Genomic DNA, 23,377 nt, shown 5'->3' with positions numbered 1-23,377 from the left:
TATTTACGTGCATTCAGTCATAGTAGTGCAATTATTTTTTTTCCTGGTGGGAGGAGTGTTCGGGGGGGGGGGGGGGGTGATTGGCAATCATCGAGGTACAGTGTTGAGTAGTGTAACAGCCGCCGGGAAGAAGCTGTTCCTGGACCTGCTGGTCCAGCAACGGAGAGACCTGTAGCGCCTCCCGGATGGTAGGAGGGTAAACAGTCTGTGGTTGGGGTGAGAGCAGTCCTTGGCGATGCTGAGCGCCCTTCGCAGACAACGCTTGCTTTGGACAGACTCAGTGGAGGGGAGCGAGGAACCGGTGATGCGTTGGGCAATTTTCACCACCCTCTGCAGTTGTCTGAATTAACCTGGGATGGAAAAAACGATATGGGTAAATTCTGACTCCCCTTTGTCCTTGATTTGTAGGTGCAAACCGCGTGGTTCTGGAAGATGCGAACATCCTTCAGCCCGTGGGTCTCACCATCTTCGGCGACCACTTGTACTGGATCGACAGACAGCAGCAGATGATCGAGAGGATTGAGAAGACAAATGGTCACAGTCGGACAAAGATCCAAGCCCGCATCGCCCAGCTCAGCGATATCCACGCTGTGAAAGAGCTCGACCCACAGGAATTTGGTAATTATGGCATCAGCTCTGCCCCCCTCCCCCTCCCCTCCATCCCCTCTCCCTCTCACAAATCTGTATCCATTTTAAACACAGAGAGTGGTGAATCTGTGGAATTCTCTGCCACAGAAGGTAGTTGAGGCCAGTTCATTGGCTATATTTAAGAGGGAGTTAGATGTGGCCCTTGTGGCTAAAGGGATCAGGGGGTATGGAGAGAAGGCAGGTACAGGATACTGAGTTGGATGATCAGCCATGATCACATTGAATGGCGGTGCTGGCTCGAAGGGCCGAATGTCCTCCTGCACCTATTTTATGTTTCTCTGTCCAGGGCAGTCTCTAGTTCACAGCTAGCCATGGAGGTGCATTGGGACTATTATGAGGATAATACTGTAAATATTCTTCAATCAACATCGCAGAAGGAGATGCAGCTCTGGATAACTTTGTTAATAGCAAAGGTTTAGAGAGACATGGGGTGAACGCGGGCAGGTGGGACTAGTGTAGATGGGGGGCATGTTGGATGGCATGGGCAGGTTGGGCTGAAGGGCCTGTTTGCGTGCTGAGTGACTGCCACACTGGAGTATTGCGTACAGTTTTGGTCCCCTAATTTGAGGAAGGACATCCTTGTGATTGAGGCAGTGCAGCGTAGGTTCACCAGATTGATCCCTGGGATGGCGGGACTGTCATATGAGGAAAGATTGAAAAGACTGGGCTTGTATTCACTGGGGTTTAGATGGATATGGGGGGGATCTTATAGAAACATTTAAAATTATAAAAGGACTGGACAAGCTAGATGCAGGAAAAATGTTCCCAATGTTGGGCGAGTCCAGAACCAGGGGCCACAGTCTAAGAATAAAAGGGAGGCCATTTAAGACTGAGGTGAGAAAAACCTTTTTCACCCAGAGTTGTGAATTTATGGATGATCAGCCATGATCACAATGAATGGCGGTGCAGGCTTGTCTATGTTTCTATGTGACTCTGCCATGGGTCACCGGCTCTGATGCACCTTAACCTGTCGTTGTTTTTGCGGATCTATAGCTGAACACCCGTGCGCTCAGGATAACGGAGGCTGCTCCCACATCTGTATCGTGAAGGGCGACGGAACTGCTCGCTGCTCGTGCCCAGTCCACCTTGTGCTACATCAGGACGAGCTCTCCTGCGGAGGTATGTGCTGGCTGACATTTCATCCAGGGATTGGACAGATGACGATTTGGATTGGGACTCCTCTTCAGACTCGAGTTCATAAGTAGAGATATAATGATGTTTGTATTGATCTATGAACCACTGTTGTTTGTTGTACTATTCTTATACCAATGTAAAGCACTTTGGCCGACGAGAGTTGTTTTTTAAATGTGCTATAGAAATAAAAGTGACTTGACTTGATAAATGATAGGAGCAGAATTGGGCCATTCTGCCCATCAAATCTACTCCGCCATTCAATCATGACTCTCCCTCCTAATCCCATTCTCCTGCCTTCCCCCCTAAACCCTTGACACTCACACTAATCAAAAATATATCTCAGCCTTAAAAATTATCCAAGTCTTGGCCTCCACAGCCTTCTGTGGCAAAGAATTCCACAGATTCACCACCCTCTGACTAAAGAAATTCCTCCAGAATTAAAGGAAAGTCCTTTATTCTGAGGCTGTGGCCTCTGGTCCTAGACTCTCCCACCAGTGGAAACATCCTCTCCACATCCACTCTATCCAGGCCTTTCACTATTCGATAAGTATCAATGAGGTACCCCCTCATCCTTCTAAACTCCAGTGAGTAGAGGCCCAGTGCCGACAAATGCTCATCATATGTTCACCCACTCATCCCTGGGACCTGCTGTACTTTTCTATGTTCTACAAAGTGGTAGATTTTAATCTGAATTGTATGCTTTCATTCAAAGCCACAAACTTCTCATCCTGAGCAATACATGAATCACGCCTCTATGACAGGGTGTGAGGAGTGACGTGTTTACCGTTAATCTCGTTAACGCTGTCTGTGTGTTTGTGTTTGTGCTGCAGACCCACCGACCTGCGCACCTGACCACTTCACCTGTGCCACAGGTGATGTTGACTGCATCCCGCTGGCATGGCGCTGTGACGGATACCCAGAGTGTGATGACCAGAGTGACGAGCAACACTGCCCAGTGTGCTCTGACAGCCAGTTCCAGTGCACCAGTGGCCAGTGCATCGACATAGTCCTCAGGTGCAACGGAGAGTCCAACTGCCAGGACAAGTCTGATGAGGAGAAATGTGAAGGTATTCCATCAATAGGAGCAACGAGGTCCTTCTGCAGTTGTACAGGGCCCTAGTGAGACCACACCTGGAGTATTGTGTGCTGTTGTACAGGGCCCTAGTGAGACCACACCTGGAGTATTGTGTACTGTTGTACAGGGCCCTAGTGAGACCACACCTGGAGTATTGTGTGCAGTTGTACAGGGCCCTAATGAGACCACACCTGGAGTATTGTGTACAGTTGTACAGGGCCCTAGTGAGACCACACCTGGAGTATTGTGTACTGTTGTACAGAGCCCTAGTGAGACCACACCTGGAGTATTGTGTACTGTTGTACAGGGCCCTAGTGAGACCACACCTGGAGTATTGTGTACAGTTGTACAGGGCCCTAGTGAGACCCCACCTGGAGTATTGTGTACTGTTGTACAGAGCCCTAGTGAGACCACACCTGGAGTATTGTGTACTGTTGTACAGAGCCCTAGTGAGACCACACCTGGAGTATTGTGTGCTGTTGTACAGGGCCCTAGTGAGACCACACCTGGAGTATTGTGTGCAGTTGTACAGAGCCCTAGTGAGACCACACCTGGAGTATTGTGTGCAGTTGTACAGGGCCCTAGTGAGACCACACCTGGAGTATTGTGTACTGTTGTACAGGGCCCTAGTGAGACCACACCTGGAGTATTGTGTACAGTTGTACAGGGCCCTAGTGAGACCACACCTGGAGTATTGTGTGCAGTTGTACAGGGCCCTAGTGAGACCACACCTGGAGTATTGTGTGCAGTTGTACCGAGCCCTAGTGAGACCACACCTGGAGTATTGTGTGCAGTTGTGGTCTCCTAATTTGAGGAAGGACATTCTTGCTATTGAGGGAGTGCAGAGTAGGTTTACAAGGTTTATTCCCGGGATGGTGGGACTGTCATTTGCTGAGAGAATGGAGCGGCTGGGCTTGTACACTCTGGAGTTTAGAAGGATGAGAGGATTTCTTATTGAAACATATAAGATTGTTAAGGGCTTGGACACACTAGAGGCAGGAAACATGTTCACGATTTTGGGGGAGTCCAGAACCAGGGGCCACAGTTTAAGAATAAAGAGTAAGCCATTTCCGAGAAATCACCTTCCGGAATCTAAAATCCATCGATCCCCACCATCTCTCTGACCTGCTCTCCACCACTCTCCCACTGGACTCAACCCCCATCTCACCTGATGATCTCACAAACCATCTCAACTCCACCTTGTCTACCTCCCTCAACACTCTGGCCCCCCTCAAAACAAGAACCGTAACTTTCAACACATCCTCACCCTGGTACACACCTGCACTTCGTAAACTGAAACAGACTGGTCGCCAACTCGAACGACTAATAAAAAAATCATCTCTCACAGTCCACCTTGAAGCTTACAAACTCCACCTCACTGACTACAAAGATGCCCTCATTGCTGCAAAATCTGCCTACCTCTCCTCCATATTCACCGATCCCTGCCTAAACCACAGAACCCTCTTCTCCACAGTGGGCAACCTCCTCAAGCCTCGAGCCAACACTCTCCCTACCTCTACTCCGGATCTCTGCAACTCATTCCTCCACTTTTTCTCTGATAAAATCAGCACCATCTACCAATCCTTATCCCCTGTACCCGACTCCTCAGCATCTACTCCACCACCTACCACGGCCCCTCCTTTCAACATCTCCACTGACCTCCTTACCCCTCCTCCACACTGCTTCCTCTCCCAGTTTGACCTGGTCACCCCTATTGAAATCTCCAAACTCATCAGCTCTTCCAAACCCACTACCTGCTCCCTCGACCCTCTCCCCACTCCCCTGTTGAAGTCCTGCCTCCCCGTACTCTGCCCCTACCTCACTAATCTCTTCAACTCCTCATTGTCCCAAGGAATTGTCCCCTCCGCTTTCAAAACTGCTGCTGTCACACCAATCTTAAAGAAACCTGGTCTTGATCCCTCCTCTCTCATTAACTACCGCCCAATCTCAAACCTCCCCTTCCTTTCAAAAACCCTGGAGCGTATCGTTGCGTCACAACTTCATTCCCACCTCCTTGCGTATAACCTACTTGAACCCCTCCAATCTGGCTTTCGCCCCCTCCATAGCACAGAAACTGCTCTCCTCAAAGTCCTCAACGACATCCTCATCCTCCTCGACCTGAGCGCAGCCTTCGATACAGTGAACCATAACATCCTGCTCACCAGACTCAAGGACCTCGGCATTGAAGGCTCTGCACTCAGCTGGCTCCGTTCCTACCTTTCCAACAGATCCCACTTCATCTCTCTCCACAACCACACCTCTGCTACAGCCGCAGTCACTCAAGGCGTTCCCCAAGGCTCCGTACTCGGCCCCCTCCTCTTCATCATCTACATTCTCCCCCTTGGTCAGATACTCCGCCACTTCAATCTGGACTTCCACTGTTACGCTGATGACACCCAGATTTACCTTGGCACCAAATCCCCCCACAACCCCCCCCTCTCCCATATCAACTCCTGTTTGTCAGCAATAAAAACCTGGATGCAACATAATTTCCTCAAACTCAACAGCGATAAGACAGAATTTCTCCTCATAGGCTCCAAAGCCACACTTAGCAAAATCAATAACCCCACTCTCACCATCGACGGCACCACTGTCTCCCCATCTCCCCAGGCCCGCAACCTTGGCGTGATCTTTGATTCCACCCTCTCCCTTGAGCCTCACATCCGCCATGTCATTAAAACCTCCTTCTTTCATCTCCGCAACATCGCCAAACTCAGACCCTCTCTCACACCGCCTGCTGCTGAAAGACTCATCCATGCCTTCATCTCCTCCCGACTGGACTATTGCAACTCACTTCTCCTTGGCATCAGCTCCACCTACATCAACCGACTCCAACTGGTCCAGAACGCAGCCGCCCGACTCATCACCCACACCAAATCCTGGCATCACATCACTCCAGTCCTCAAAAAACTTCACTGGCTTCCCGTCTCCCACCGGATCACCTACAAAATCCTGGTCCTCACCTACAAAGCCCTCCACCATCTGGCCCCCACATATCTCATTGACCTCCTCTCCCCCTACCAACCCTCACGGTCCCTCAGATCCACATCAGCCGGTCTCCTCTCCATCCACAAGTCCAACCTCCGCAGTTTTGGGGACAGAGCCTTCTCCAGGGCAGCTCCCAGGCTCTGGAACTCCCTCCCCCAACTGATCCGCAATTCCGTGTCCCTCCCCATCTTCCAGTCCCGCCTCAAGACCCATCTCTTCACCTCTGCCTATCCTTAGCCCCACGTCCCCGTCCCTTTTCATCTGTGCATTAATTGCCTCATGCTGTGTTTTGTATTGAATTCTGTCTTTACTTTGTGTACTAGTCATGTCTCTACTATTTATTTTATTCCCCTTACATGTTTTTCCTATACATGCTCAATTTTTGTAAGGTGTCCTTGAGACTCTTGAAAGGCGCCCATAAATAAAATGTATTATTATTATTATTTAGAATGGAGACGAGGAAACACTTTTTCTCACAGAGAGTGATGAGTCTGTGGAATTCTCTGCCTCAGAGGCAGGTTCTCTGGATACTTTCAAGAGAGAGCTAGATAGGGCTCTTAAAGATAGGGGATATGGGGAGAAGGCAGGAACGGGGTACTGATTGGGGATGATCAGCCATGATCACATTAAATGGCGGTGCTGGCTCGAAGGGCCGAATGGCCTACTCCTGCACCTGTTGTCTATTGTCTATCACCTTTCACAACCACCAAGAGAATATCTCACCACTTCAAGGAATGACACTGGCAGGATTACGATTCACTTTGTTGCATTTAGTTTCATTGTTCAGGAAGGAATTTAATCTCGACCCGAAACGTCACCCAGTCCTTCTCTCCAGCTGAGTTACTCCAGCTTTCTGTGTCTGTCTTAAGTTTATGGGTGTGACGTGTACTGAGGTACAGTGTTTGCATGCTGTTGGATTCATCGTACAATACCACACTTATACACTTGGCTAATACTAATCATTATACTCGGGTCAAGCCAAACTCAAAGTACAATAGGCGCGGTGCTTCCACACCTCAAAACAAATATTCCTGAAATAGAATCCCAAATTTCCTGGAATTTTCAAAAATGCTTCCTGCGTGCTTCCCCAACTCCGATGGCATGGACGGTCTCAAATAGTTTATTTTCCCCCAAATCATCCCGTGGGCTGGATTTCCCGAAATTATTTAATTTCCTTAAAATTACCCCAAGACAACCAGAATTTCCCGAATTCAGGGTAATTTCCTTCAAAGTGGAAACACTGAATAGGCGGAGCATGAAGAGGCTACAGAGAGCTGGATAGATAGTTTAGACACAGCGAGGTAACTGGTCCATCGGTCAACAAAACCCACGCCGACCAGCGATCCCCGCACACTAACACTATCCTACACACACTCGGAACATAGAAACATAGAAAATAGGTGCAGGAGGAGGCCATTCGGCCCTTCGAGCCAGCACCGCCATTCATTGTGATTATGGCTGATCGTCCCCTATCAATAACCCGTGCCTGCCTTCTCCCCATATCATAGAAACATAGAAAATAGGTGCAGGAGTAGGCCATTCGGCCCTTCGAGCCTGCACAGCCATTCAATATGATCATGGCTGATCATCCAACTCAGTACCCTGTACCTGCCTTCTCTTCATACCCCCTTGATTCCACTAGCCCATAGAGCTCTGTCTAACTCTCTCTGAAATCCATCCAGTGACTTGGCCTCCACTGCCCTCTGTGGCAGGGAATTCCACAAATTCACAACTCTCTGGGTGAAAAAGTTTTTTCTCACCTCAAAATGACCTCCTCTTTATTCTAAGACTGTGTGTGGCCCCTGGTTCTGGACTCGCCCAACATTGGGAACATTTGTCCTGGATCTAGCTTGTCCAGTCCTTTTATAATTTTATATGTTTCGATAAGATACCCCCTCATCCTTCTAAACTCCAGTGAATACAAGCCTAGTCTTTTCAATCTTTCCTGAATTTTACAATTTTACAATCTTACAATTCTACCGAAGTATTAACCTACAAACCTGTACGTCTTTGTAGTGTGGGAGGAAACCGGGGCACCCGGAGAAAACCCACGCAGGTCACAGGGAGAGCGTGCAAACTCCGTACAGACAGCACCCGTGGTCAGGATTGGATCTGGATCTCTGGCGCTGTGAGGCAGTAACTCTACCGCTGCGCCACCCCAGTTTTCAGCGCTGCAGTGCATTCGTTCCATAGACTAAGTCCACAATGGGGTGGAGGTGAATCGGACAGTGCCCTAAACAACAGAAGGACCATCCAGAAGCCTGATAACAGAGGGGGAAGAAGCTGTCCCTGAAGGTAGACAAAAGTGCTGGAGAAACTCAGCGGGTGCAGCAGCATCTATGGAGCACTAGGGAAATAGGCAAAGTTTTGGGCCGAAACCCTGAAGGAAATAGGCAACGTTTCGGGCCGAAACCCGGAAGGGTTTCGGCCCGAAACGTTGCCTATTTCCTTCGCTCCATAGATGCTGCTGCACCCGCTGAGTTTCTCCAGCACTTTTTGTCTACCTTCGATTTTCCAGCATCTGCAGTTCCTTCTTAAACAAGCTGTCCCTGAGTCTGGTCGAAAAGAAGCAAGTCTAGAAAAAACCTGAATAAAGAAAACTGCTGCTGCTGCTGCTGCTGCTGGAAACTTGAGCAAAGCACAAAGTGGCGGAGGAACTCAGTGGGTCAGGCAGCATCTGCGGAGGGAATGGACAGACCACGTTTTGGTCTGGGACCCAGCGTGACAGATTGAGACTGGAAGTGATCAAAGGCAGGTCGATGGGGTGCGCCACCGTGTGGTGGGATCGAGAGCTGCAATCCGGAATTGAAACAGTAGCAGAGGCATTTTGTGTGGCTGTGTTTCAGGAGAGTTTATTGTCTTATGTCCCAGATAGGAGAATGAAACTCTTGCTTTGCTTCAGCACAACAGAACATAGTAGGCATGAATACAGAACAGATCAGTGTGCCCATATACCATTGTATAAATATATACACACATGAGGGGTTGGAAAAATTCTTGGACAGGCTAGATGCAGGAGGATTGTTCCCGATGTTGGGGAAGTCCAGAACAAAGGGTCACAGTTTAAGGATAAAGGGGAAATCTTTTAGGACCGAGATGAAAAAAACATTTTTCACACAGAGAGTGGTGAATCTCTGGAGTTCTCTGCCACAGAGGGTGGTTGAGGCCAGTTCATTGGCTATATTTAAGAGGGAGTTAGGTGTGGCCCTTGTGGCTAAAGGTATCAGGGGGTATGGAGAGAAGGCAGGTACAGGATACTGAGTTGGATGATCAGCCATGATCATATTGAATGGCGGTGCAGGCTCGAAGGGCCGAATGGCCTCTACTCCTGCACCTATTGTCTATGTTTCTATGTTTCGATGAATAAATAAAACAGATAAAGTGCAAATAAACAGATAATGGGTTATTAATGTTCAGAGTTTTGTTTGAGTTGAGTTCAATAGCCTGATGGCTGTGGGGAAGAATCTGTTTCTGAACCCGGATGTTGCAGTCTTCGGGCTCCTGTACCTCCTACCTGAAGGTAACAGGGAGATGAGTGTGTGGCCAGGATGATGTGGGTCCTTGATGATACTGCCAGCCTTTTTGAGGCAGCGACTGTGATAAATCCCCTCGATGGTAGTGAGGTCAGAGCCGACGATGGACTGGGCAGTGTTTACTACTTTTTGTAGTCTTTTTCGCTCCTGGACGCTCAAGTTGCCGAACCTTCAGTCTTCAGGTGTGGGAGGGTCAGTTTGGCAACTATCCATCATTCATCCATGGCTGATCTCTGCCTCCTAGCCCCATTTTCCTGCCTTCTCCCCATAACCCTCGACACCCGTTCTAATCAAGAATTTGTCCATCTCTGCCGTAAAAACATCCACTGACTTGGCCTCCACAGCCGTCTGTGGCAATGAGTTCCTCAGATTCACTACCCTCTGACTAAAGAAGTTCCTCCTCACCTCCTTTCTAAAAGTGCGCCCTTTAATTCTGAGGCTGTGACCTCTGGTCCTGGACTCTCCCACCAGTGGAAACATCCTCTACACATCCACTCTATGGCTTTCATTATTCTGTAAGTTTCATTGCGGTCCCCCCTCAACCTTCTAAACTCCAGCGAGTACAGGCCCAGTGTGTCAAACGCTCATCATATGCTAACCCCACTCATTCCTGGGATCATTCTTGTAAACATCCTCTGGACCCTCTCCAGGGCCAGCACATCCTTCCTCAGATATGTTGATAACACTGGAGTCCATTTTCTGGCCAAATCACCTGTTTACCTGAATATAAATCCCATCATATGGGGGGGTGGAGGGGAGGGGGGGGGTTTGGGGGGGAGGGGGGGTTGTGGGGAGGGGGAGGGCCAATAAAACATTACAAAACTGACTCCTCTCTTTAAGCTGCCTTGTACTTGTGATGTGCCCTTTGTGAAATTCTCCATTCTTCCTGCTCGACAGACACAGTTGAATCTTTATTTTCCTCTTTCCCCTACAGTTCTGTGCCCCATGGATCAATTCCGATGTGCCAATGGCCAATGCATTGCCAAGCATCAAAGATGTGACCAGAACAGCGACTGTACTGACAATTCAGATGAAGTTACCTGCTGTAAGCATTCGCCAAATAATAGACTTGTCTAACTTGGTTTGTGGTTGAATTCTGAACGGAGAGAAATGTTTTATGTTTCATAATAAAACGGTAGATTAGTTTACTTCAATAAGTGGATAATGATAGACAAGAATTATGTCCTCTCCCATTTTAGATGAAATTGCACAGTTTGGCAAAAATAAAACCAGATTTCAGAGCAATTTCTGATCTGGGGGCCATGTACTGTTTTCTTGAGGAAAAAAATCTGTCCTGGAATCAAGAGGGGGGGGGGGGGGGGGGTAAAAAGCTGTTTCCATGTAACCCCCCCCCCCCCCCCCCACAGCAATCAGATGCCATTGTCTCTTCAGAACCCAGTTTACATTGAAATGGTCAGGAATCACTTCTATTGACACTTGCACAGTGATACTCTATGAAACATTATAATATAGAGTATTTTTTAAATGCTGTGTATTATAATACTGTTTTTTTTAATCTATGGGAGTAAAAGCTCTTCTTGTGATTCTCAACATGTTCAGCTGCAACTTCCTCTTCCTTTGACACAGTTGTTTTTATAACATGATTTCCACAATGCAAGGCTTCTAAAGGAGCTGTCCCACTTGCACGACCTAATTGGCACGTTTAGAAGAGTTTAGGATAGTTTAAAAAAATGATACGTTGAAGACCTCCAACTATGTAGAAGACCTCCTTCAACTATGTTGAAGACTAGCTACGACTAACTTTGGGAAAATCGGACACCGAATAGTGGAGAGTGAAGACGACCTCCTTCGACCTCCCTTCGACTATGATGAAGACTATCTACGACTACCTTCGACTACCCTCGATTACCTACGACTAACATGCCCAACTACTGCGACTAAACCTACGAGTAAAAAAAGTATCGATTTCTTTTCCATGGCGACCTTTTTTACTTGCGGGCATTTTTCAGCACGTTGAAAAATACGCCGCGACCTAGCTGAGGCCTCGAGTACACGGGGACTACTCTCGAGCATGAAGAAGAGTAACAAAGACCTCCTACAACCTCGTGTCGACCATACTGCGAGTATGAGTCGAGGGCAAACTCGCCGGAACTCACGGATTAGGCTGCCCAAGTGGGACAGCCCCTTAAGGAACCAACTTACAGGTTCCAGCAGAACTGCACACCTGAAGCAGGTTATTTTTTTACAGTGAACATGACAGTGGTCATTCCTTGTTCAAGCACTTGATTAAGAAGATTTAAGGAATTAAAAGTAATGCTGTAAGAAATAAAATATGAAAACAAAGATGATGTGACTGAGATGGACAAATAATTCAACTAGGAACTGTGGACTGCCTTTGGTTGCACTCAGGACCTTGAGTTTTATTTCGCATTAGTATTGGGATTATTTGTTTAGTTTGGAGACACAGCGCGGAAACAGGCCCTTCGGCCCACCGAGTCAGTGCCGACCAGCAATCCCTGCACACTAACCCTATCCTACACACACTGGGGACAGTTTTACATTCATACCAAGCCAATTAAACGACAAACTTGTACGTCTTTGTAGTGTGGGAGGAAACGGAAGATCTCGGAGGAAACCCACGTGGTCACAGGGAGAACGTGCAAACTCCGTACAGACAGCACCCGTAGTCGGGATGGAACCCGGGTCTCTGGCGCTGTGAGGCAGCAACTCTACCGCTGCGCCACCGTGCCATAGTTTATTTATTTTTTGGGTGTTATTTGTTATCCACGTGTGTTGTGTTTACAGGCCCGCTTTGTGTAAAGTACTGATGACACAGAGTCATCATATATCATAACAAGTACTTTAATTTGGATACATACAGAAACCATCGAAATGCGTAGAGTGTACAGGCTCCGAATCATATATTGAACTAACTAGCATGGCTGCACGAGGTGGCGGTGGCGTGGAAAAGCTGACATGCGTTATGGATCAGGTTATCAGCAGCAAAAACAGACGCGGATCGAATCAGCAATACTGTTTGATCTTCATGTTTAGCTGCCGAGAGTAATGCCCCTGTCCCACTTAGGAAACCTGAACGGAAACCTCTGGAGACTTTGCGCCCCACTCAAGGTTTCCGTGCAGTTCCCGGAGGTTGCAGGTGGTTGCCAGAGGTTGCAGGTAGTGGAAGCAGGTAGGGAGACTGACAAAAACCTCCGGGAACCGCACGGAAACCTTGGGTGGGGCGCAAAGTCTCCAGAGGTTTCCGTTCAGGTTTCTTAAGTGGGACAGGGGCGTAAGAGTTTCATCGTTCTGTGGTTGGTACACAGGGCAATTAATCGCTCATGTTAATTCCTTGCAGATCCCACTGAGGAGCCAACACCTCAGCCCACCAACACCATCGGTTCGATTATCGGGGTCATCCTCTCGGTCTTTGTGATCGGAGCCATGTACTTCATCTGCCAGCGTGTTCTGTGTCCGCGCATGAAGGGCGACGCGGAGACCATGACAAATGATTTTGTTGTACGTGGGTCGGCATCGGTGCCTCTGGGCTTTGTTCCCCACACCAGCTCTCTCCCGGGATCGCTGCAAGGTAAAGATGCTTCATTGTCATTCCACACTCTGGACTTGAACTTGCTCATGAGGTCATAGGTGATAGGAGCAGAATTAGGCCATTCGGCCCATCAAGTCTACTCCGCCATTCAATCATGGCTGGTCTATCTCTCCCTCCTAACCCCATTCTCCTGCCTTCTCCCCATAACCCCTGACACCTGTACTAATCAAGAATCTATCTATCTCTGCCTTAAATATATCCACTGCCTCCACAGCCGTCTGTGGCAAAGATTTCCACAGATTCACCACCCTCTGACTAAAGAAATTCCTCCTCATCTCCTTCCTAAAGGAATGTCCTTTAATTCTGAGACGATGATCTCTAGTCCTAGACTCTCCAACGTAGCACGGCATACATCTGGGACTTAGTGTGGTTTTTAACCCAACTTTTATATAGCCGCTTGCATTATTTTTATTGATTGTAGCATTATTTTTGCATAATCAAGGATCATTCCCACTTCTGTCATTCCTCCCCCTCCCTCCCCCCACGGAGTGCTGGAGTAACTCAGCGGGTCAGGCAGCATCTCTGGACAACATGGATGGGTGATGTTTTGGGTGGGAACTGTCTTCGGTCTGAAGAAGGATCCCAATCTGAAACGTCACCTATCCATGTTCTCCGGAGATGCTGCCTGACCCGCTGAGTTACTCCAGCACTTTGTGAAACGTCACCTATCCATGTTCTCCGGAGATGCTGCCTGACCCGCTGAGTTACTCCAGCACTCTGTGAAACGTCACCTATCCATGTTCTCCGGAGATGCTGCCTGACCCGCTGAGTTACTCCAGCATTCAAGGCTTTATGTGAATGAGCAGATGGGTCAGTAACTGTGGCTGATTCATCTGATTTAACCTCCTTCAATGTAAGAGTAGTGAGGTTGATATGGAATTATTTTTAATAGTAAAATAAAGTTAGTTGTACTAAGTGAGGATTTATTTAGTTTTTAGTAGTTTCGTTTTGGAGCTACAACGTGGAAACAGGCCCTTCGGCCCACCGAGTCCTGCTGACCAGTGATCCCCGCACACTAACACTATCCTACACACACACACCAGGGACAATTTACAATTATACCAAGCCAGTTCATATACAAACCTGCACGTCTTTGGAGTGTGGGAAGAAACCGGAGCATCCGGAGAAAACCCAAGCGGGTCACGGGGAGAACATACAAACTCCGTACAGACAGCACCCGTAGTCGGGATCGAACCTGGGTCTCTGGCGCTGTGAGGCAGCATCGTGCGGCCCTGGTACGCTATGAAAGGGTTGTGAAATCTGTATGTTGCCTGTAGATTTAAGGTGAAACAATGCAGATATGTGAGTGTGATTTGATTTGGTTGTTTGTGTTTCTCATTGCAGGCATGTCCCGGGGCAAGTCTGTGATGAGTTCCCTCAGTATTATGGGGGGCAGCAGTGGACCCCCGTATGACAGAGCCCACGTCACAGGAGCCTCATCCAGCAGCTCCTCAAGTACAAAAGGCACATACTTCCCTCCTGTAAGTACACAGCTTGGCTTCAATAGACAATAGGTGCAGGAGTAGGCCATTCGGCCCTTCGAGCCAGCGCTGCCATTCAATGTGATCATGGCTGATCATCCACAATCAGTACCCCGTTCCTGCCTTCTCCCCATATCCCCTGACACCCGTACTAATCAAGAATCTATCTATCTCTGCCTTAAAAATATCCATTGACTCCACCTCCAGCCGTCTGTAGCAATGAATTCCACAGATTCACCACCCTCTGGCTGGAGGTGGCTTAGCGGGTGAGACAGCCTTGCTGTTGGCCAAGGCAAACGGCACACCCCGACCTGGAGCCTCACCTGGAGCCTCACCTGGAGTCTCACCTGGAGTCTCACCTGGAGCCTCACCTGGAGCCTCACCTGGAGCCTCACCTGGAGTCTCACCTGGAGCCTCACCTGGAGCCTCACCTGGAGTCTCACCTGGAGCCTCACCTGGAGCCTCACCTGGAGCCTCACCTGGAGCCTCACCTGGAGTCTCACCTGGAGCCTCACCTGGAGCCTCACCTGGAGTCTCACCTGGAGTCTCACCTGGAGCCTCACCTGGAGCCTCACCTGGAGTCTCACCTGGAGCCTCACCTGGAGCCTCACCTGGAGCCTCACCTGGAGTCTCACCTGGAGCCTCACCTGGAGCCTCACCTGGAGCCTCACCTGGAGCCTCACCTGGAGCCTCACCTGGAGCCTCACCTGGAGTCTCACCTGGAGCCTGATGCATCCTCGACATATACTCGGGGAGGAGGGGGGGAGGTATGGCAGGATGTATACTGGCAGGGACCATGGGAGAGTATAAAGTGGGATAACATAGAACAAGTGTGAACAAGCGATCTATGGTCGGCATGGACTCGGTGGGCCGAAGGGAACGGTCTCGACCTGAAACGTCGCCCATTCCTTCTCTCCAGAGATGCTGCCTGTCCCGCTGAGTTACTCCAGCATTTTGTGTCTATCTTCGGTGGGCCGAAGGGCCTGTTTCCATGCTGTATTTTTCAATCGGCTGCAAGGGGTTTAGCCCAATGATCGTCATTGTGTGAAGGGTTTACTTGGAATTATTTTGTCTCCTGTGTCTTCCAGATGCTGAATCCGCCCCCTTCCCCGGCCACGGAACGGTCACAGTACACCATGGAATTTGGTTACTCTTCAAACAGCCCTTCTATTCATAGATCATACAGGTAAACGGAGAACAGGGAGAGGGGAGGGTTTTACTGAGAGCACTTAAACCACAATATCATACTCTGTTAACTTTACAAAGTGCAGTCAGAAACCAGATAAAAGGACTGTATCCCCTCTCTGGCAGTCATTGTCTTCCTGTGGTTACTCTTGCATTTGCGGTGTCAAGTTTCCAGAAGTTTTTGAAAGAAACCTGATTACCTTTTGATAAAATATGTTACAGTTTCAATATTTATGTGTCACCACATCTGACGATGAGAAGGACTTGTGTGTGAGATCCGGGGAGCAGTTTTGAACATCAGCGTGGTTAGAGTAAAATAAAATCAACCCTTCACCTTGAGTTGGAGAGGAGAGTGTTCGGGGCTTGGACAGTGTGGACTGATTAATAGCCAATTCAATTTATTTTTGTTAACTTCGATCTAAAATACTAGGTTAAAATTATTTTAATTCTGTGTGTCTTTGGAGATAAACGGTCCAACAAGTTTAGAAGCAAAGAGCTACAGATGCTGGTTAAAACGGAGAATGGGCACAAAATGCTGGAGTAACACAGCTGGCGGGAGGGGCAGCTCTATCGAGTCTCGGCAGGCGGCCTGACGTGTTGTTACTCCAGCACTTTGTGTCTTTCCTGCTAGTTTACTCAGCCAGAACAGAACCACTGTCACCTTGAGAAATGGGCGCTTTAAAAAGATTTGTATCGGGTTTGATTCATCATGAAAATGACAAGGGATGTTTACCGTGACTTTTGTTCTTTTACAAGGAATCACTTTCATTTGTGGATGAACTTTTGTGTGATCCATTGTTTTGCAAGAACAAGGAGGGAGTCGGCGTGGGGGGTGGGTGGGTTGTGGGAGGGGTGTGGGTTGTGGGAGGGGTGGGTTGTGGGGGGGTTGGTTTGGGGTGGGTTGAGGGGGGTGAGTTGGGTTGGATTGGGGGCGGGTTCTTGGGGGGTGGGTTGGGGGAGGGTAGCAGGAAGAGGGACTATGTTGAACACTTTTGTAACTCTGCGCCCATTCCGTAGTGACTATTTGCATACTTGTACTGTATGCAAGCAGATGATCCCACTGTACCAAGTATACGTGACAATGATATATCTATCTATCGCAATAACTACCGGCTGTTAACATTGCCCTCGTGTCCTTCCTTGTCCACAGCTACAGACCGTACGCCTACCGCAACTTTGCGCCACCCACCACTCCGTGCAGCACCGATGTGTGTGACAGTGACTACACTCCGGGACGGAGAGTGGCCCCAACTAAATGTTACAGCGATCTGAACTATGACTCTGAGCCGTTCCCTCCTCCTCCAACACCGCGGAGCCAGTACCTGTCGGCTGAGGAGAACTATGAAAGCTGCCCCCCGTCGCCTTATACAGAACGGAGTTACTCCCACCATCTGTATCCACCTCCCCCGTCTCCATGCACAGACTCTTCCTGAACCAACGCAAACCGCTTCTTCCCTCACTGTAAATAATTGTTAATATGAAGAGACTAGGTGGAAGATATACCAAGGACACGGGACATGCGGTTTGTACAGTGAGAATAAATTAGACAGGGAGGGGAGGGAAACGAGTTGTACATTACAGAGGATATTTATATATTTTCTATCAGCACCTGCTGGACGTGCCATAAAAAATTGTAAACATTTGTACAAATGAAAAAAAAAAATGTTCTCCAAACAAAACATAAAATGCCTTAATGCAGAAAAGCAAGTGTACCTAAGAAGAGATGAAAGTAAACTGGCACATAGATGAACAGGGCACAGAACAATGGTTTGTGTCTGCACTGCCTCGAGAGGATCGACAGAGGCCGAGCCAGCGAGCGGGCGTCAGTTTGCAGCGGTGACACGATGATGGTGTGCGGTGTTCCTGTGTGGAGCTGGTGGGGGACCTTGTTTCGTGTGATTGCGCAGTACTCACTTGAAGGAGAGCTACCTGCAGAATCGGGGCACGGAGATTCCTGTCACACCAGTGTCCCCGTGGGTCCCGCCACTCGACCTGCCATCAGCGTTGAAGTCGGCGTGTGCCGCCAACTCTCTCAGAAGCTGCCGCTCACCCTGGCTGCAAATGGGGTGCCGTGAAAACCCCTCTTGCCTGCTCTCATTGCCGCGAAAACCAGCGTGGAAAAAATGGTGACAAAACACCTGTGACGTTTTACAGAATGATCTGACCAAGGATACAAAGCATGCCCTGATACCTTTTAAAAATACTCAATGAGCTTTTAACTTCAGTGCCCAAACGTTCTGAGTGTATTTTTATATCACATGTTGTGTAGATACCCTATTTATAAGCTATGAAATAACCTTGTATTGGAGGTTCTGTAAAGCCTGTCCATATATCCTTACAATACTTTCATGTATAGTTTTATTGTTACACTTTATTTTATTTTTCTATAAAACATTAGTACAAGGGATAACGACAATCTCAGATGTTTTTTTAATAGGCCAGATAAGCTTTTTATTTCTCCGTGTATCAAATGTCAATTTTCCACCATCATGAGGTCCTGGGCAAAAATACAGCAATCAGCTTTATATTCCAGAAGGTACCATTGAATATTTACATTCACAGCAAAGACTGAACACTTTTTAAAAGTCTCTATGATCGACTGAGAAGTTTGGTGGATCTTAATTGTGTTGAGCTCTTCAGACGTCATTTCTTATTTAAATCGGTTAACATTTTCTACTTTGGTCACAAAGCATGTGTCGGTCAGCTTGTAGATGACAATGTTTAACCTGTCTGGGCTCTGTCGGACCCGCCTGGTTCACTTGTCCCAGCTTACCTCCGTGTGATGGCGGAACTCTGTGCCAAATGTTCCTACATGAAGCATCTGAAGGTGGTGTGTCTAAAACAGCAACCTTGATTGCAAGTGAAGGGTCTCGTGCTTCTGAATGCTTATCCCCCTCCCGTTCCCACTTGGAGAGACAGTTGTATTTCGGTGATACCCCTGTGACCATCTCCTCAGCATCCACTCTGCCCCATCCCAGTAACGCAACTGTTTGCAAGGGTGTGGCTTAAATTACTGGCCAATATTTGGTCAATAACATTCTCAAAATGTAAAATGTTTAAGAAGGAACTGCGTATGCTGGGAAAATCGAAGGTAGACAAAAATGCTGGAGAAACTCAGCGGGTGAGGCAGCATCTATGGAGCGAAGGAATAGGTGACGTTTCGAGACCCGCTGAGTTTCTCCAGCATTTTTGTCCACACTCAAAATGTAAAATGTGCTTTAAGTGTGTGAGCTGATTTTTTTTTATAAAGCACCTTGTACAAAGTCTTTTCTGTTCTTATCAAGTTGTAACAAATGAGAAGTTGATTTTTATAATTAAAAGCCAGTGAAATCTGTACAGTTTTTCCACTGAAATGCCAAAGAAAGGAACATCATGTTCGCTAGTCAATTTAATTCTTCAAACTGAAGAAGCTGGTGAAAATACCGTGGATTTCAGGGTTTGAGTTAGTTGGCCACTGTGAACTGCTCCTTGTATGTGGGTGAGTGATAGAATCTGAGGGGGGGGGGTTGATAAACGACAGGGAGATAATGAAGAAGGGTCTCGACCAGAAACGTCACCCATTCCTTCTCTCCAGATATGCTGCCTGTCCCGCTGAGTTACTCTAGCTCTTTGTGTCTATCTATGGAGAGAATGAAGTTGGATTAGATTTGTGCAGAATTAGTATAAATGGGTAGTTTTTTTTTTTTTTTTTTTTTTTTTTTTTTATTAGAAGTACGGTAAATTACAATAACACACAACACATATATCTTAATACATTTTTTGTACCGCTTCATTTTTTTTTTTTTTTTAAAGCTTTAAGAAAAAGATAGAAGTAAGGAAAGTAAAGAAGGTGCGCAAGAGTTGTGAAGTGCAGAAGAGTGTTGGGAAAAGAAAGCCCCTTAGAAAAGAAGTTAGAGAAGGAAGTAAAGTAAGAAAGTAGACCCTAGAAAAGAAAGAAAAAGAAAGTAAGGACAATCGCTCTATTATAACATTAAACTCCGCAGAAAGACTACCAACCAAGTCTGTTTTTGTTGTTTTATCTCCCAATGCCAGGTCCTGATACCATTTATTTATTTATTTATTTTTTAAGATTACTATTGCACCTCATGCTTGTAATAGGTCCATAAACGTAGACCACGTCTTTTGGAATTGGTTTGCTTTATCTGCTAAGAGGAATCTCATCTCTTCCAGATGTAATGTTTCAAACATATTTGATATCCACATTTTTATTGTTGGTGTGGGCGCATTTTTCCAGAATTTAAGTATGAGCTTTTTTCCCATTATTAGCCCGTAAATTAGCTGGAGAAACTCAGCGGGTGAGGCAGCATCTATGGAGCGAAGGAAATAGGCGACGTTTCGGGTCGAGACCCTTCTTCAGAATGAAGACTAATGAAGAAGGGTCACAAACACTGCCTGTCCATTTCCTCCGTAAATGGTGCCTGACCTACTGGGTTCCTCCAGCTCCTTGTGTTTTGCGCAAGATTCCAACATCTACACTCCCTGGTATCTCTAATCAAAGCTTCAACATAATCCAGTGATTCCGATGTTTAGTTTAGAGATACAGCACGGAAAGAGGCCATTCAGTCCACTGTGTTATCCCACTTTTATGCATCCACTTCCTAGGCACTGAGGGCAATTTACAGAGGCTGATTAGATTAACCTACCAGCCCGCACGTCTTTGTGATGTGGGAGGAAACTGGAGCGGCCGCAGAATTTATCGAATGGTGGACGATACCCGGACCATCACACAAACCAACCTCCCTTCCATTGACTCCATTTACACCTCACGCTGCCTCGGCAAGGCCAGCAGCATAATCATGGGCTAGTCACACCCTGGCCACTCCCTCTTCTCCCCTCTCCCATCAGGCAAAAGGTACAGACGTGTGAAAATGCACACCTCCAGATTCAGGGACAGTTTCTTCCCAGCTGTTATCAGGCAAGTGAACCATCCTACCACACAACTGCAGAGTGGTCCTGACCTAGTACGTTGGTGACCCTCCGACTATCCTTGATCGGACTTTACTGGTACTAGACTTTATTCCCTTATCATGTATCTGTACACGGCAAACGGCTCGATTGTAATCATGTATTGTCTTTCCGCTGACTGGTTATCACGCAACAAAAGCTTTTCACTGTACCTCGGTACACGGGCCAATAAACTAAATTACATTTATCTTGCGTGTACCACCGAGTAACGTTCAAACGCTGGATATATTTCCAACCCCAGTTAAATGGGAAATTGCAGGGATTTCATATCTCCCACAAGATATCCATTCTATCGGCATGTGTTCTGGGGAATAACACGATGGTAATTAAATCCTTTGCTTAAGCCTCCCCCTCTGGTATTAATTTATCAGCATCCTGATTATTATGTACATTCATGCAAACATCCATGGAACCATCCAGCTGTTCCATTGTGTCCTCCACAGCAGGCAGGGCCCTCTCACAACTGACGACTTACAATCCGGGAAAAAACATTTCAAGTCTGTTCGCCTCATTGATGTTTTATCATGGTTATCATTTTACTGACTATAATAAAGATCGAATGTAAAAATGTGGAATATTTCACAGCAATATTAATCGGCCGGTTCTGCCATTATCATGTAAATTTCACTTGGGTAGAAATCTTCCAGTGAATTCAGGAGGTGCATTTTTTAACCATTCTTTTTGGGCGGTGGGGGGTGGGGGAGGACTTTTTCTGTTGGATTTATTTCAAGAATTTGCAGGAATGTTTGAATTGAGGTGAGACAATATTCAGCACTTGTGTTCGCAGGGCATTCAGGTATTCTGTACTTGCTTTTTGAAATGTCTTTGATACATTGCTAATTATTGCTGTGGTTAGTTTTAACCCTTCGAATTGGGATGTGGTTGTTTTGAAAACTACACCATGTTCAAGTTGGTGCCTGAAGAGGATATTGGGAATACATGTCTTCCAGGAATATGTCAGAAACATTGTTGCTATCAACGTATTTAAGAAGAGACAGAGTGCCAGAGTAACTCAGTGTGTCAGGCAGCACCTCTTCGTCTTCTTGCGTATGGCATGCACAGCCTAAAGTTGTAGGATAACTTGTTCTATTTGATTGTGCACGCCAGGTTGATTGCATTCGTCGAAACAGGGCGGACCACGTGAAGGTTGCAATCTCCCACCCCAGGCAGCATCTCTGATGAACATGGATAGGTGACATTTCGGGTTGGGACCCTTCTTCAGAGCAAGAGAGAAAGCATACATTTCTTACTCTGCTATTGGTGCCCAAAGAAATGGAGGTCTCGACCGAAATGTCACCTATTCCTTTTCTCCAGAGATGTTTCCTGTCCCGCGGAGTTACTCCAGCTTTATGTGTCTATCTTCGGTTTAAACCAGCATCTGCAGTTCCTTCCTAGACAAATAAAGGTGCTGGTGGATTGTTGGAATGTTTGAACAAGGATCCCGATCTGAAACGTCACCTATCCATGTTCTCCACAGATGCTGCCTGACCCGCTGAGTTACTCCAGCACTTTGTGAAACGTCACCTATCCATGTTCTCCACAGATGCTGCCTGACCCGCTGAGTTACTCCAGCACTCTGTCATCATCTGCAATTCCTTGTTTCTGCTCTGGAAATGTTTCCTTTTTCCAAGTCCAGAATTCATGCCCAGCCTGAGTTAGTCCAGGTGCTGATGGTGGATGGTTGGTTTGAACTATTATAGCCCGTTTCAGTGGTCTATATGGCTCATAATTTTATAAACATCTATCAGGTCTCACCTCAACCTCTGGCATTCCATAGAAAATAACCCAAGTCTGGTCCAACCTCTCCTTGTATCTAATGCCCCCTGAACCAGGCATTCTGCTAAACTTCTCGGTGAATCCGTTTTTAAATTCTTAGCTTTCCTTTGGACTGAATTCAAATTGTCAGGCTACCATGATAGAATTTGGGCTTATTTCCTCCAGATTACTATCCCATGTAATGGGGCCTGTCCCACTTACGTGACCTTTACAGGCGACTGCCGGCACCCGTCATAGGTCGCCAAAATTTTCAACATGTTGAAAATTCAGTTGGCGACCAGAAAGACGCTACGACTCTTTGGAGACCTCTCACGACCATAGGAGTCTCCAAATAGTCGTAGCATCTGTCTGTTCAACATGTTGAAAATTTCGGCGACCTTTGAAGCTCGCATGAGTGGGACAGGCCCTTAACCCAACCCTCCCATTCTACCCACAGACTCTGCCTGACCTGTTGAGTTCCTCCAGCACTTTGTGTCTTGCTCATGATTTCAGCACCTGCAGTTCTTTGTGTCTCCATAACTCTACACTAACACACTCAGCATAATATTATTGCAATAGTGTAGAAATATATTATCAATGTTGGAATCATGGATCTCCTAAAATAATACTTGATGGTCAGATATACCGAGGCACAGTGAAACTCGTGCTATAGATAAGCACAGTCATAGACAGATAAGTACAAAAGTGCAAACGATTGTAGTGTAGAAGTTGACTTCACCAAGACAGGACACAAGGAGTTCCACGTTTCTGGCACCAACAATGTTTCAAAGTTCTTGAGAGTGCGGTCTTATCTTGGCCTTGAGGCTCGTTGTCCAGTGTCCATCATCGCCACCGACTCCCTCCACCCTCCTCCCTGGTTTCTGGTCTTCGGGGTGGAGCAGGGGCCGAGCCTTGGACCAAAGATCATAGAGCAGACCTTATGATCTTTGCCTTGGACGTCTCCAGGTGGGTTCCCGGTTTGGTGGGCGGGCGGGCGGGCGGGCCAGGACTGCGGTCGAGGTTTGGCTGCAGCTCACCGGGA

The 23,377-nt window shown here is 47.3% G+C and overlaps 1 protein-coding gene across 2 annotated transcripts in view; it reads left to right on the top strand.

Moving 5' to 3' along the window:
• The window catches only part of lrp6 (LDL receptor related protein 6), a 128,160-nt gene extending 109,211 nt beyond the window's left edge, over positions 1–18,949 (top strand). Inside the window, exons 16-23 of one of the 2 annotated variants that reach the window (XM_033037430.1) lie at positions 409–618; positions 1,642–1,767; positions 2,613–2,849; positions 10,313–10,423; positions 12,698–12,928; positions 14,294–14,430; positions 15,519–15,616; positions 16,766–18,949. In XM_033037430.1, the coding sequence (XP_032893321.1) occupies positions 409–618; positions 1,642–1,767; positions 2,613–2,849; positions 10,313–10,423; positions 12,698–12,928; positions 14,294–14,430; positions 15,519–15,616; positions 16,766–17,048 (1,433 nt within the window). In that variant the 3' untranslated portion in view covers positions 17,049–18,949. The remainder of the gene's footprint in view (positions 1–408; positions 619–1,641; positions 1,768–2,612; positions 2,850–10,312; positions 10,424–12,697; positions 12,929–14,293; positions 14,431–15,518; positions 15,617–16,765) is intronic. The other variant, XM_033037431.1, reaches the window with a different exon arrangement.
• Positions 18,950–23,377: the final 4,428 nt, after the last annotated feature.

Source organism: Amblyraja radiata, chromosome 19 (assembly GCF_010909765.2).
Source record: "Amblyraja radiata isolate CabotCenter1 chromosome 19, sAmbRad1.1.pri, whole genome shotgun sequence".
Lineage (NCBI taxonomy): Eukaryota > Metazoa > Chordata > Chondrichthyes > Rajiformes > Rajidae > Amblyraja > Amblyraja radiata.
The sequence above is the reverse complement of the archived record's forward strand: the minus strand, read 5'-3'. Positions and strand labels throughout refer to the sequence as shown.